General features: G+C 39.4%; 1 protein-coding gene across 2 annotated transcripts; it reads left to right on the top strand.

The window, feature by feature from the left end:
• The first annotated feature begins 699 nt into the window (after positions 1–699).
• NPBWR2 (neuropeptides B and W receptor 2) lies at positions 700–7460 on the top strand. Of its 2 annotated transcripts, none has more exons than XM_072110890.1 (2): positions 700–834; positions 5169–7460. In XM_072110890.1, the coding sequence occupies exon 2, from the start codon at positions 5421–5423 to the stop codon at positions 6393–6395; it is 975 nt and encodes a 324-aa protein (XP_071966991.1). In that variant the 5' UTR covers positions 700–834; positions 5169–5420; the 3' UTR covers positions 6396–7460. The 2 variants fall into 2 exon arrangements, with proteins under 2 accessions (XP_071966991.1, XP_071966990.1); XM_072110889.1 differs by having other exon boundaries at positions 775–860.
• Positions 7461–15614: the final 8154 nt, after the last annotated feature.

Here is a 15614-nt window from a genome sequence, read left to right as displayed (position 1 = left end):
GGACATCTCCAGAGCTGCATCAATTCTCTGAAATGCCCTACCCCAGTCTATCAGACTAATAGCCAACTCCCAAAGCTTCAAACATGCACTTAAAACTCATTTATTTAGGCATTTGTATCACATTACCTAACTGCATGCAACTTTAACTCTTTATTAACCAATTCTGGGAAAATGCTTCTCTGCAATCCAGCTGACGTCGGACTTTATATATAAGATGACGGCTGATGAATGGTTAAAGCAGCAGGATTTTTATTTATTAAATTATTTTTATTCCATTACTTTATAAAAATGGCTGGACCACTATACAAGCTCTTATACGTCTTGTGTCACCCCTTCCCTCTTCCCTCTTGGGAGCAGGGCCCTCACTCCTACTGTTCCATATGACTGTTATTGCTCTGTAATGTAATATTATATTTCCATATGTCCCCTATGATTTGTAAAGTGCTACAGAATTTGATGGTATGATGCTATATAAATAAAGATTATTATTATTATTATCATTATTATTACCTAGGATATGAGACATTTAATGAAACACTATTACCTTGGATGCAATGACCAATTGATCCATCTCACCAATGTTTGTATTTTATGGAACTGAAATATGTCATAGCCTTCTGACTGTCAGCATCACAGGTTAATACTAAATGAGATGCCCCCAGCCATTCTACTTGACATTTACATCCCCCATTAGTTGATAAACTTCAGAAGCCAGCGAGTGAAGAGCTCCCATAAGCCTGTTACGTCACAGAGCAATGACAGATCCTCCTCCCCATCACAACTCTTGTAGAGGAGAGACAGAAGGAGCAGAGAGCGCAGGAGAAGGAGCACAAGGTATGGATCTGGCTGGAGCTGCTGAGGTACTGGGGAAGTCATCAGCACTGATCAGGGAAGGTGGGGGGCAGCATACACCAGCAAACATCACAGTCTGCATCTAAAGGATTTAATTGCTATAAATACAAAAAAATATAGAAACTGAGGCTGATAAACTTAGGGGGGTTTACTATATGACCCTACATTATACAGAATAGCATATGATGATGTAAAGTAATGAGCTGTACAGAAAAATGAAGCTATAATCTGCAGAAAGACTGAAACCCTAAAATAGGGGGGAAGTGGTTACATGGCAAATAGACAAAGGGGGCTACAAAAATAATTCAGAAGAATTGAGCTAAAAGAGATCGCTTTACAGACAGTGGGAGACAGAACACAGGGTCTTCAGTAAAAGAAGCAGATTTTACAGGGGAAAGGCTGGCTTCTGTAGAGCAAAAGGCTAAAAAAGAAGTGTGTGGGGGGATAAAGAGTTGAGGGACACATGATAGGATCTATCACATCTAATTTTATAATGCAAAGAGGAAAGTCCTGTACCTATCACCCAGAGGGATCTACAATGCACAGCAGAATAAGGGCTCCAAAGTTAACATGCAAGAGAATTTACCTGATGAAATAGTAAAGGCTCTGCAGTTCAGGGTGCATGAAGGGGTGGCAGAAGTTGCAGAATTGGATTGAAAGGCATCTACAAGGTTAAGGCTAGAGAGTACTGTAGACCTTATATGTGACAGAAGAGATAGAATGCATTAGAGAGCACAGAAGAGGGCTCCACATAAAATGACAGAATTATTTTAGAGGGGACAGAAAATGAGTATATATCTGCAGGCACAGAAGATGGGGCTACATTTAAAAGACAGTAGAGTTCGCAGATCAGAAGTCTATACTTGAAGGAAAAGAATAGGGATCTACACTGAAAGGTACACAAGAGAGTTGTAATTATAAAATCACAGTAGTGGGGTCTACATTAGTAGCCACAGAAAAAGAGCCCCCACAGGATATAGCAGAAGAATGATCTACAATACCAGACTAAAAGGAGTGTTTCCATTATGAATAGAGCTCCTTGTGTAAGAGACAGGACTTTAGGTAGGGATATTCAAACAGAGTAGTCAAGTAAAGTCTACAGTATGTAATCCGGAAACAACTAGTTCCTTTACAAGAGGGAAAATGCCATTGCATATGGTACATATTAAACTATGTATGACAGTGAAGAAATCAGATGAAATGCCTATATGTATTGTAATCAAAGTCAATAGTAAGAGATTTGTGTGCTATATAATACCTGATGAGCAGAAAGGAAGACACAGTGCATGGATGAGTTCTGTGTGTGGAGATGAAGGCAGGAATAGAAGAAATGTGACATAACTGTGTAGATGTAGCAGTGCTGAGGTGGCATCATTTGGATTTATTACTGCATGCTCAATTTGGTTTTATTAATTACTCCGGTCAATAAATTATTATATATCTCATCATTGTGCTATGCTGCATCTATAAAGGCTCGGTCTATGTTATCATAGTTTTGATTAGCATTAATGATATTTTGATATATATGTACATCTTGTAGTTTCAGGGATTTTTTACATTTTTGCATCATGTGCTATAAAGTCATGATTTCCTCAAGGTTATGCTCCAACATATATAATTATTTCATAGGATAAATCCAAGAAAATCAGGATAAAATCCTGTAACTGCACTGGGATTTATGGTTCAGTTCAATTATCCCCCATTGTGCTGGATGCTGTTATTTAATCATTATGTTAATCGGTATCCAGCTAGGTATATAGAGTACTCAGTATGACTAACGGGGGCGTCAGTGCGGAACACGGAACCTAACACACAAGCTGCCTGACAGGATGAGGTATCTAGTTCAGTGGAGGTTAATGTTTAGTGTTATCTCCCACTGATGCCGACAGGTTAGCAGTGATCAAGAAGTCTGGAGTGCACTGGAAAATAACTTCCCTATAATTTTGACAAGCTTTGCAAATCCCCCTTTTTCATATGTCAATATAACATATAAAGTTCCTATAAAAGGAGTGTAGAAATGTCTAACTAAAAGCATCATCCAGTTACAATGCTGATTTTATTCAATATATGTTTGGGTAAAATAGAGATAATGGAGGGTCTATTCATCTGTCGTAACAAAACTGTTCCACATTTATCAAGTTTTTAGGCAGTTTTCAGCCACTCCAGCAACTAGTTCAACAAAAAGGGGCGTGGCCCATTAAAAGCCCATGCGCCAAAAATAATTCTGACCTGATAGAATTTTGTCCATGTTTTCTGTGATAATATATGCCAACTAATAGGAGGAGCAAAGTACGACAAGGTAGACAGATTTATCACCCAGCACCAAACACTAGTCTAACTGTGTCTTACCTGATGACACTTCATAAATTTGCCCCATTGTACCTACAATAATACTGATATACTAATTGGCTGGGGTCCTGGGGAATAGAATCCTGGCAGTTTAATGATATATCTTGCCCTTCCTGTTGTTTCCTTGAAATCTCTTTACAGAGTTTTGCATGATTGTTATAAGTAAGTTATGCTCCAATTTGAAGCAGCTATTTCTTTATAGTGAGATTTTCTATTCTAATCATTAGTGACAATAAAAAAAGTTATGCAGCAACATTTTTGATAATGAGCTTTTTCTTAGTTCAATATGCATTGAATATTATAGAACTATAGGGATTTCCACTAAGACCTAACATGTTTAGTTGAAACATTGTAAATGTCGACTATATGTCGACATTCCTGCAGATTCGTAGTACAAAATGAAGACATTGGAACAATTTACCAAATCTAACAGTAAACCAAGGAAAATTTACAAAAGACATAAAGTCATAAAGAAGACCTTCAACCAAACCCCATCTTTTTCACTCTGATATGTATTGCTTCTTTCCAGTGCTGTCGAAATTTTCTTCTCTAGCCCCCACCATTCCAAAGCAATCAAGGCTATTGTTTTTGATCTTAGTATACTAATTAGGCCCTCTAATATAAATTGTAGTTTTGAGCAAATAATCTAAAATGATCCACCTGACATTCCAGTTCGCATATTTAATACCACAAATAGGGGCAATGGTTACTTAGAAAATAGGAGGCTAGAGAAAAAACTCCAATAGTTCTTCTCAGTGTCAGTGGATTGATTTTTAAACAGCAGTTAAAGTTATCCGATGAGGTTCAAAGGGTGCATCTTTTGAGTGTCTAGTCTAACCTTACACCAATAATATATGCTTAAAATTCATGAGTAGATTTATAATTTGGCTGACAATGAAGAAGGTGCTTTTGTTTATGTGTTTCATTGAGTTTTTTTTATTTCACCCCTAAACCAGAATAGTCAATCGACCTCAATGTTACACTTACAGAAGGCTGAGATCTATGAAGTTGTTTAGCCCCACCTATTTCTCACAGATTGGAGTTATGTCACAGTTTACAAGGAAGCAGGAAACCATGTAAAGAGAGCAGCAAGAACTAGGGAAACATGGATGGGAAAACTGTCTCTTACTTTAAGGCTAAGCTAGTCCTTTCCTGCGGGTGCTGGATTCGACAACTTCTCTTTCTCTGAACACAAAGACCTCTCCAGATAGTAAGGAATAGTATTAAAGGATACTATGGTCTACTGTACTAAATTTGGGTCCCCATAATGAAACAATTGCTGCAAATAAAACTCGGCAAACAAGCAATCCCAGCATGCACACAAACACACAACTGAGACTGAATATATGAAGGAGTGAATTAGGAAGGACAGGAATAATGGGTGAGAACCAGAGCACCTCCACAAAAGACAGACATAGGGGAACAGACAGGAAAGTGGAGAGTGAATACAAGACAAACTTCACAGAATCTCTCACCACAGTCAAAGAAACAAGCTACTTAGAAAGCAAAGATTTTCCTACAGAATAAGCTGCAGATACAACAATACCTAGCAAATACTGAATGACAAAACTAGCCTTAAATGGAGCCGGGCCATTCCTGATAGGATAATACAAATTAACAAAGCTGAGACCTAAAACACCAGCAACAAAAAGACAAATATAAAACAATGAAGCTTTATGGCACAGTGGTAGAGAAGCAACTAAAAAGGCCAAAGGACGCCGGTTCAAATCCTGAAGGCTTAACAGTGGGCCGTTTGTATATCCTTTGTGACACAGAATTTTCATTCTTTTTGCCATCATTATCTTTGCCCTGTTTTTGCACCCAGTGGAATATATGGACTTATATTTTTGTTTTAGATCTTCATTAATTGTTCTCTAGGCAGCCTCTGCTGATCCTTAAAATAATTAAGTTGTCTAAATAATTTTTTTTCTTGTCTGATTTTTTTTTTTGCTTTACTTTGCTTTCAGAAGCTGAACAGATTATCACCCTGAGGACATTCAAACAAATCTGACACTCCCAGAAGCTCAGCAGATTTCACAGTTTGAGCTCCCACATAATGTATACACTCATGTCCTGCCTTTGTATGACTAGCTTGTGCATGAATCTTTGCATCCATTGATTAATTTGCCAAGAAGCTAAAATATGTGGAAATCCGTGAACTGTGGAAACTTCACCTTATTTCCCATCTGTCCTCCTAGCAAGATTTGAAGCAGGGAGCCATGGAGAATGTGTCCCTGCTGAGTCCTCCCAATATATCTTGTATTCTTGGTGATGTTAATACACATTTTACTAACACTGAGCTGCCCCCTGATTTTTATATCATTCTTCCTGTCATCTACTCTGTGATTTGTGTTGTGGGGCTCACAGGGAACACTGCTGTCATCTATGTCATTCTCAAAGCCCCCAAGATGAAGACTGTCACCAACCTTTTCATCCTGAACCTTGCAATTGCTGATGACTTGTTCACTCTTGTTCTACCCATCAATATTGCAGAGATACTTCTACACTATTGGCCCTTTGGGGTTGTCCTCTGTAAAATCATCTTGTCAATAGATCTATACAACATTTTTTCAAGCATCTTTTTCTTGACTGTCATGAGTATAGACCGGTATCTGGTGGTCCTGGCAACTGTAAGGTCGAAGAGAATGCCTTATCGTACGTATCGGGCAGCAAAGATCATCAGCATTCTAGTTTGGGTCCTGGTGATTGTCATTGTGTTGCCTTTCACTGTTTTTGCAGGAGTTTACATGGATGACATGGAATTTAAGAGCTGTGGATTGAACTTTCCGAAACCTGAAAAGCTTTGGTTTAAATTAAGTCGTGTCTATACCCTCTTGTTGGGGTTTGCAATCCCAGTTTCCACAATCTGCATCTTATACATGGTCATGTTATACAAACTACGGAACATGAGATTGAATTCAAATGGGAAAGCCTTGGACAAGGCAAAGAAAAGGGTCACTGTTATGGTCTTTGTTGTGGTAGCAGTATGCCTATTTTGTTGGACTCCTTTCCATTTGGCAACCATTGTATCACTCACTACAGATTTGCAGGAAACCTCTTTGGTTATTGGAATCTCCTACTTCATCACAAGTCTGAGCTATGCCAACTCCTGCCTCAATCCATTTCTGTATGCATTCCTAGACGACAGTTTCAGGAAAAGCTTTCGAAAACTGCTTGAATGCAAAGCAACTTGAAGTTCAAATGACTTTACCATCAGGGTATTTGATGAATTATAGCCCCTGATAAACATGGTACACATCCTCTTTAAAGAAATGTAATTTATAACTACTTCAACTAAATAGCACATAGATCTGAAATTAATACAAAAACAATGACAGAAAACGGATAAACAGTGTATTCTGCAATTGACCATAAAAAGGAAAAATTCATTGTCCTAGTAGTAAATTTTCAGCTACATAACATATTGCAAGATGCTTCTACTAATAACTAGTAGAAGAGTTGAGGGTTGTCATTTCTATTAAAAAAAAGTCAGTTCAGTTCATTTTATTTATTTTATTGTTGTCATGAAGATATAACGAGTCCAAATGGTTGTAGACCACAAAGGTGGATAATCATGGATTAAGTGGATGACCCGTAAAGTTTTCAAAGGTCCCTGCCTATAGGTAATATCTGCTGCTTTTGTAAAGAATCTGCTACATCTTACTTCTTCTACATGAGGACAGCTATGAACATTGTTTCTCGTGCTAAATGCTGCAGCTCTGTTTTTTCACATTAGCAACTGTGTGCCATATAAATCACCAGGAAGCTCAGCGGGAACTCATCCCTTTTTTGTAAAAAATAAAACATACTTATTATTGATTGCTGCACATAGAGAAATAGCTCCTTTGAGGGAGAGACCTGAAGATCTTCAGACCATTTGGTAGTTCATATATGGAGAAATGTGGAGGTGTTAGGACAGTTTTGATGTTTTCATCTTTGGTTTTAATCAGACTTTTTAATATTCCATAGCTGTGAAATGTATTTATGAACAGTTCAGAGTAGATCAACACAATTTTAATAGCTGTTACCTAATAAAATAATCTTAATGCAAAAAGTTGTTTCATTTTTTTCTTATGCAACAGGATGATGTTGATGGACTTATGAATGCAACCACTGTACGCATATGACATTTTGGTTCTAATGTGTGAATAATCACTTTAATCAAATGTCAATGTAAATGAAAACTGTTTGACTATAAAACTGACTTTCCTCATTGCCTTACCTATTGTCAAATTAGCTCGAACCCAAGTAATCCATTAACTGCATTGGCTTATTTCTAATAAAGTACGTACTTTTATTTCTGAGAAGCAAATATCTACCTATAGCTGCATTTAGATGAACATATGCTGCATGGCTATGGCCGGCCGGGGGGTAGGGGGGAGCATAAGTCGGGTGCGCCGGAGAGGAGAAGGGGTGACCCCTCCTCTTTCCATAAAAATGCATGGCATGTGGGTGGTGTACAGAGCGGTATGGTGACGCATGTGCTGCCATTTCTGTCTCTGGGGGACGTATGTATGGCTGCAAGCTTGTCGTCATACATATATTCCCCATGTAGTCGTGTGAATGTAGCCTAAAGGTTTTTTTTTGGCTTTAGCCTTTTATGATCATTCCTTACGATAGGTCAATATATGATATTTGTTGTTGCACCCCAGCTGATCATCTGATAGCAGTGATGACTGTGATGTTGCTACACAATGTAAAAAGTTAGACGCAGACATTTATGTCCATAGTAGACCATAAAGCATATCAGCAAACTCAGCTTGCATCAGACTGAACAGAAGAGCTGTGTTCACAGAAAGCCTGTTTTTTTTAGCTTTGTCTTTGTTATCAATCAGCTGGGGATGGCACATATCGCAACCCCTATGATTAACTTTCAATAGATCATTAATAGTTAAATCCAAGAAAACCCCTTTTGTGTCCTTTGCTTAAAGGGTTTGGCCACTTTTATACATAAGTTGTCCATGTGTTTTTACTGCCTTAAAGGAAACCTACCACTTGAAGTGGCAGGTTTCCGATGGCAATACCGGGCACCAGCTCAGGGTGAGCTGGTGCCGGAGCTTATTTTAGTTAGTGTTTTAAACCGCAGTATCGCGGTTTAAAACACTTTTTAAACTTTATAGCCGGCGCAGGCAGGTACACGCTCGGCGCTTACCATGCGCGCGGCTCTCATTCACTTCCTATGTAGCCGCGCGCACGGTAAGCGCCGAGCGCGTACCTGCCTGCGCCGGCTATAAAGTTTAAAAAGTGTTTTAAACCGCAATACCGTGGTTTAAAACACTAACTAAAATAAGCTCCGGCACCAGCTCACCCTGAGCTGGTGCCCGGTATTGCCATCAGAAACCTGCCACTTCAAGTGGTAGGTTTCCTTTAATAATTATCCCTGAATGTTCATTGGGTGATTCAGCATTTCTGCTACTTACATTTGTGTTGTCTGAAGACTCTCTATGATTCCTTGTTTATATGTGTATGAACTGATGAATAGGAGGTGCTGACTCATCCTGTTTACCCACCCAATTCCTGTCCCTCTGTCAGTGAGGACAGAGGGGGAAAAGAGAGACAAAGTGGGAGGTGATGAGGGTGGGGGATTGAGATACAGGTAGCTATGTATTTATCAGAGGCATGTCTAATAGAACAGATTTATTGAAAAGTGGACAACCCCTTTAAGCAGATGATTTGCTTGGCCTTTACATATTTTCAAGGGTCACTTAAGGCAAAAGTTTTACACTGATTTACTGATAACCAAGAATTATAGTGCAAATGTATATTGTAGATCAATATTAGTAAACAACACACAATTTCCTAAATGTCAAGGTCATTTTGTAGTCCTACCAGAATACATCCTAACATGAGTAAAATTGTAGTATTTAAGCTTTTTTCATAAATTGTATATATTCAAAAGCACAGAAAAGAATGTAATTGAGAGAATTGTGAAGGAGCACTAATCAAAATCAAAGAACACTTCCAGATACCTGAAAGTTATTGGTGTTCATCTGGCACCTGGTGCTAGTTTCCTTAATTATCTGTCAAACCCTATTGAACTGCCAACCTAGATTTCCAGTTTTCACTGACTTTGCAAAAATTGCATGCAGCTTGAAAGAGAATAAATCCACACAGCAGCATGTAATCCAGTAGGGTTGACCAGTAGGGTTTACCCTATCAGCTGTAGCAAGAGAAGTTGTTCGTTTTAAGTCTGTGATTTCTAGAATATTGCATCTTTACATCACAAACTCATTCAAGTGCCCCAAGAAAGCTGGTTGCCCTCAAAAGACACATGCAAGAGAGGACAGGATAATGGGGAGACTCTCCATGGGTATTCTTTCCAACACTGCAGTTGGAATTGCTCATATCCTTGTCATATTGGCTTTGTCCATGACATGTAAAGGATAACACCTACATGTGTGAATGGTAGGTGGTAGGTGTTAAAGGGTTAACACCTGTGATTGGTGGAAGCAATGAACGCGGGTGTTTGAATTTGGTTCTGGGCTCGGCTAAATCCACAGGACCCAAATAATGATGGGTCTGCTCATCACTACTGATGACATTAACAAATATAATGTAAATATATTACATCTTGTCTTTTCAACCCAGTTAAAAGTGTTTCTTTGCTCTTTTATTATTTATTATATTTAATATTTGAAGATGCATGACAGGTTCTGTTCCTCGGGTATGGCACATAGCAAATCTGGTGCAACGATTTAATAAAAAAGGATCAAAAATTGAGCATGGAAACTACAGACTGTGACTTTAAAGGGGTTCTCTGATCACTATATGTCCTTTTTTCTAAACTGACCAGTTTTTTTGCATTTATTATAGTTACACACCCTTAACTCATCAACCTGGGCTGTATAGTTTGGTTTCCTGCACTTGGCACTTCACAGCTCACTGCTGCAGCTGCATTACTCCAAGATGGCTGAACCCATTCTGCTAAAAGACTACATCTCCCACAATCCCCCTGGTCTGTATAGCTTCTTCACACAAAGGAATGTGCAGCCACACCCACACAGCAGGGAACAAGGAGCTAACAGCACATGACTGGAGAGCAGATAAAGTGTACAGGTCGTTTCTATGGAAACTGTGAGTGTAGCAGGAGCTGACAGTGCACAGGGATGACTTTGATTTCATAAAAAGTTTGGGGAGATAAGATATAGTGAGGTCAATCTTTGTCACCAGAGAACCCCTTTAACTTTAGTTCTATGGAAACTATTTGAGAGGTTTGTTAGAGATGCTATTATAGAGTATCTCAATGCATATAACATTATAACCAAGACTGTAATCAAGGGGGGAATACTGGGACTTCATTCAGCCCGTGTGCCATGGAGTACCAGAATTCTAAACCCCCCTCATTTCTCTCCAATCAATTCTACAGAGGTGGGAACTGACCAGGAGGAACCTGGGTTGGAGACCAGCAAAAGCGCACGGGAGCTTTGATTTCCCTGCTCTGCTGTACTACATCCATCTCACAAGCCACAAACTGGTAGTCTTTTAGATGGAGAAGACCTCACATGTCCTATGGCCACAGCTGTCCCGACACAGTCTAACAGTCTAAGAAGTGGCAAAAGGAAGAGGAGGAGGAATAATATAAGGTATAAGATGTGTTTTTCTATTTTGTTTTTGTATGTGGAAACTGTTACTATTAAGGAGAGGGGTTGGTGGTGGCTATATTAAAAAAGGGAGCCCTGTGACTTTGATACTATATGGGGGACACTGTGACTTGACTACAATGAAAGGGGGGTTTTGACTTGGCTACTATGGAGGGGCTCGTGACTTGGGTATTATTTGTGGAAGCGATTTGACTTGGCTATTGTTGGGGGGCAATGTGAATATTCACTACTGTGGGGGCACTCTGACTATTGACTACTGTGTGGGGGGACTCTGACTATTGACCAAGTGGAAAGCTTGTTACTGTGACTAGTGGCTACTGTGGGGGGCCCTGTGACTATTGGCTACTGTGGGGGCACTGTCACTATTGACTACTGTGGAGCACTGTGACCAATAACTACTGTGTGGGCAACTGTGGCTATTGGCTGCACTTCAGAGGGCTATTATGGAGAGGCACCCCTACTATGGGCTACTGTCTGGGGGCAATATGACTAGTGACTAATGTAGGGGCATTGTGAATAATAATGGACCAATTGTGGGGGACACTGTAACTATTGGCTACTTATGCAGGATCTCTAAAGGGCCATTTTTTACCAATGAGCAAAACAAGTGACTGCCTGGGACACGAAAAATATGGAGTATGTAGGGGGCACCAGCCACTTTATTCCACCTGCTCCACATTGCACAAGAATCAATATCATCAGCATCTTTAGGATACAGATAATTGATATTGATAGTGCACTGCACAGGGCTCTTACTGGGGAGATTTGACCTGACTAAATTATTTAGAAACTGTCCTGGCACTGTGACTGTTGGTTACTGTGGGGAAAAACTGTGACTTTTGGATATGTGATGGGGCACTGTGATGGAGCAACTGTAACTATTGGCAATGTGACTATATTAGCTACTATATGGCCTTTGGATATTGGATACTGTGTGGCACTGTGACTATATTGGCTACTGTGGGTAAACTATTACTATATTAACTACTGTCAGTGCAATATGACTGTAGTCTTTACTATGGAGGGTAAAATTATGCACTCGGGCCAAGAATACAAAAAGTAGTTATGTTCTAAACAGTCAATTGGTAAAACTGCAGCAGAAACAGATTTCAGTGGACAGTAAGCTTAATTTTAGCGACCAGAGCCAGGCTGTTGCTAATAAGGAATATTTCTGATGTATCACAAGAGAAATAGTTGTACTGGAGTGGGTTCAGAGGAGAGCAACCCAGTTTATTAAGAGAATGGGCAGACTAGAATACAATGACAGATTACAAATCTTGGGGTTATTCAACTTTGATAAAGATGGCTGAGGGGAGACCTCATTACAATCTCTCCAAAGATTGTTTTATACCTAGGTCTGCCTAGAAAAGAGGGGTTTTTTTGTGGCTGAGTAGATGCCTTTCTTGTGAACAAAAATAACACTTTACGAAAAAAGTAACTTTATGGAAGAAACTTTTTGTTAATCTCATGGGTTGGACTTGATTGACCTGCATCTTTTTCCGACCTTCTCAACTATGATACTAGAATAGCATTAGTATTGCAGCATATTTTCAAATATAGTCAAGAGCTAACCAGAAGTTGTAAACAAACTAGTTAGTGAAAGCAATAAAGATTAAAATACACGGTAAAGTCAAAGACAAGAGCTGGGATTAAATGCCTTAAAAGATACAAATAAAAGTAAATAAATATATAATACACAATATACCTCATAGAAAGCAAAGAAAATACATTTATCATCAAAAAGGAAAATTAAACTACTTTTGCAGGTCACCTTCATAGGCATACATGTTCCTCTGGGGGCAAAGTTTTCCTTTTCCCATTGTAGAAAATGTATTTACATATTCCTTATTTGACTTAGAGAATGAGTAGGAAGTCTATGATTAAATAGAAGACCTGAAAAGCTCATCAAACTGCGTAGCAACACAGCTCAAAATCAGCAAGAATGAACTGTTCCTTTTCTGCGGCATGGTGTAGAGAAAGAAAAGAACTGCAAAGACACCTGGGAATATATGACAAAGAATAAAGCTTATGATTAAATGGAAATTTTTATTTAATTTTAATACTGCCTAATTATAATTATTATTATAATACTGCTACATCTACTAAACCTATGAACGATAATGTAAATACTAATATTCTCACTCCTACCTCCTACTTTAGAGGAAATAACTTCATAAATGGGTATTTACACGAAGACAAGATTAAAAAATATACTCAGGATAACAAAATTAACATTCTCTAATTCCCTTTTATTAACAAAAATACAGGAGGTCCCCTACTTAAGAACACTCGACTTACATACGACCTCTAGTTACAAACGGACCTCTGGATATTGGTAATTTATTGTACTTTAGTCCTAGGCTGCAATGATCAGCTGTAACAGTTATCAATGGTGTCTGTATTGAAGCTTTATTGTTATTCCTGATTCTTATGACAACCCAACATTTTTAAAATCCAATTGTCACAGAGACCAAAAAAGTTCTGGCTGGGATTACAATGATAAAATATACAGTTCTGACTTCCATTCAAATTCAACTTAAGAACGAACCTACAGACCCTATCTTGTATGTAACCCAGGGACTGCCTGTACAGCATTTCAATACAACAATTCCAACTCTATCAGTCCTGGTGTACACAATTTTGATTGCCCTGGGATCTGACCTGAAATCAGAAATGAGTCAGGACACATTCTTCTCTGATGCCGCAATGAGCTCCTATTTGCATTGGCCCCTCCACCCTGCATTCCAAGACGAGGTCATACACACAGACACCTCCTGCCGGCAAGCAACAGTGTAAGGATACTTACTCAACAAGCTATAGGCTTTATTGTGTAAACATCACTAGGTGATTAAAATTTGAGAATTTTCTTTCATGGACAAACCACTTTAAAGGCTGTGACACCCTTGCTCAGAAAAATCAATAACCACATTTGGTCCTTGGTTCAAATAGTAAAAACTGAAAAAATTTTTCCTTTTTTTTTTTTTTTGCATTGAGCTTTTATTGCTGCAAGCAAAGCCCAGTTTTGATGGGCATTCACTAGAGATGGGCGAATCAATTCGAACGAAGTGAAATTCAATACAAATTTCACTTAAAATTTGATTCTTCATGAATCCGAAGTTTAGCTGATTTGTGGGAACAAAGTTGGGGGTTTTTCCGCTTTTTTAGCTAAATGGCCCCAAGCACAATGTGTTACATGGGGCAGAGAACTCTGGGAAGGAGAAAGGAACACACCCTTGGTGACATCTACAGACCTGTGAGCCAATCAACCCTATAAAAACTGATTGCCATTTGCAATCTCGGCATTTCACACTGCATGTGCTGTCTGTAGTGTCTAGCTGCTATTACTGTACTGTGCTGTAGCGATTTCGCAAGTTGCAGAGTGTTGGCAGTAAAATCACCACCTCGGCGGTGTGGCATTTTTTTTGTTAAGACATCAGAGGAAGCAAGCGTGTGCATATGTAGTATCTGTGGGCAGAAAGTGAAGCGTGCCTAGGGAGCTAACGTTAGAAATACAAAATGGCCATGTGCTATGCCAAAATAACAATCTTTATTAAATATAAACAACAATTAATATATGTACACCAGACAAAAAAAGCCAATAAAAACATCTAAAAAGGAAAAATCCTATATCTGAAACCCTAAGGGAGGTTTGAGCCCATGATAAGGCCCCTAAGGCAAAGAACCTCCCTACCCAGCCCCCCACCCTACACCTGTCCAGTACAAGATGAAAGCAAGTACCTAAAAAAATGACATCAATCAAACATCCATGCAGTAAATGATGGTGAAATATGTGTAGCCATAATAGTTACCAAGTGAGCTGGACAGATGAGGGAGGGGCCGGGAGAGCCCCACGCGTATCGCCACAACGGTGGCTTCCTCAGGGGTCTGAGGAAGCCACCGTTTTGGCGATACGCGTGGGGCTCTCCGGCCCCTCCCTCATCTGTCCAGCTCACTTGGTAACTATTATGGCTACACATATTTCACCATCATTTACTGCATGGATGTTTGATTGATGTCATTTTTTTAGGTACTTGCTTTCATCTTGTACTGGACAGGTGTAGGGTGGGGGGCTGGGTAGGGAGGTTCTTTGCCTTAGGGGCCTTATCATGTGCTCAAACCTCCCTTAGGGTTTCAGATATAGGATTTTTCCTTTTTAGATGTTTTTATTGGCTTTTTTTGTCTGGTGTACATATATTAATTGTTGTTTATATTTAATAAAGATTGTTATTTTGGCATAGCACATGGCCATTTTGTATTTCTTCAGTTTTGCCTTTTTCATGTGCCCAATTCTTTACTTTTTGTGTAGTTCTTCCTTTTTGATGTTGATAGGGAGCTAACGTTGGCACCACAGCCCTGTGTCAACAAATGCAGCGTTACCATCCAATGGCCTGCAACAGATGTGGAGGTGCATCCTGCTGCCACAGCAACAGCAGCAGCACCTATTGGCACACGTGCCATTTCAGCCAGTCAAGGCTCCAGCACCTCTGCCAAGGGGAGCTGTTTGTTTTTGACTTCACCAGATGCTCCTGCTCCTCGCTATGCATGGCACCAGCAGTTGTTGAAAGAGACGATTACAAAGAGACAACTATATGCGTCCAGCCATCCTAAGGTGCAGAAGTTGACCGTGCTCTTATTCAAGTGGTTGGTACTGCAGTCCCTCCCTTTCCAAGTCGTGGACTCTGCACCCTTCAGAGAACTGATGGCTTGTGCCGAACCGAGTTCCAAGCCACAATTTTTTTTCCAAAAAGGCAGTGCCTGCCTTTAACAAATATGTAGAACAGAAGATGGGCCAGTTCTTGAGCTTATCGGTTT

The sequence above is a fragment of the Engystomops pustulosus genome, chromosome 6 (assembly GCF_040894005.1).
Source record: "Engystomops pustulosus chromosome 6, aEngPut4.maternal, whole genome shotgun sequence".
Lineage (NCBI taxonomy): Eukaryota > Metazoa > Chordata > Amphibia > Anura > Leptodactylidae > Engystomops > Engystomops pustulosus.
This window is presented reverse-complemented; position numbering and strand designations above follow the sequence as displayed.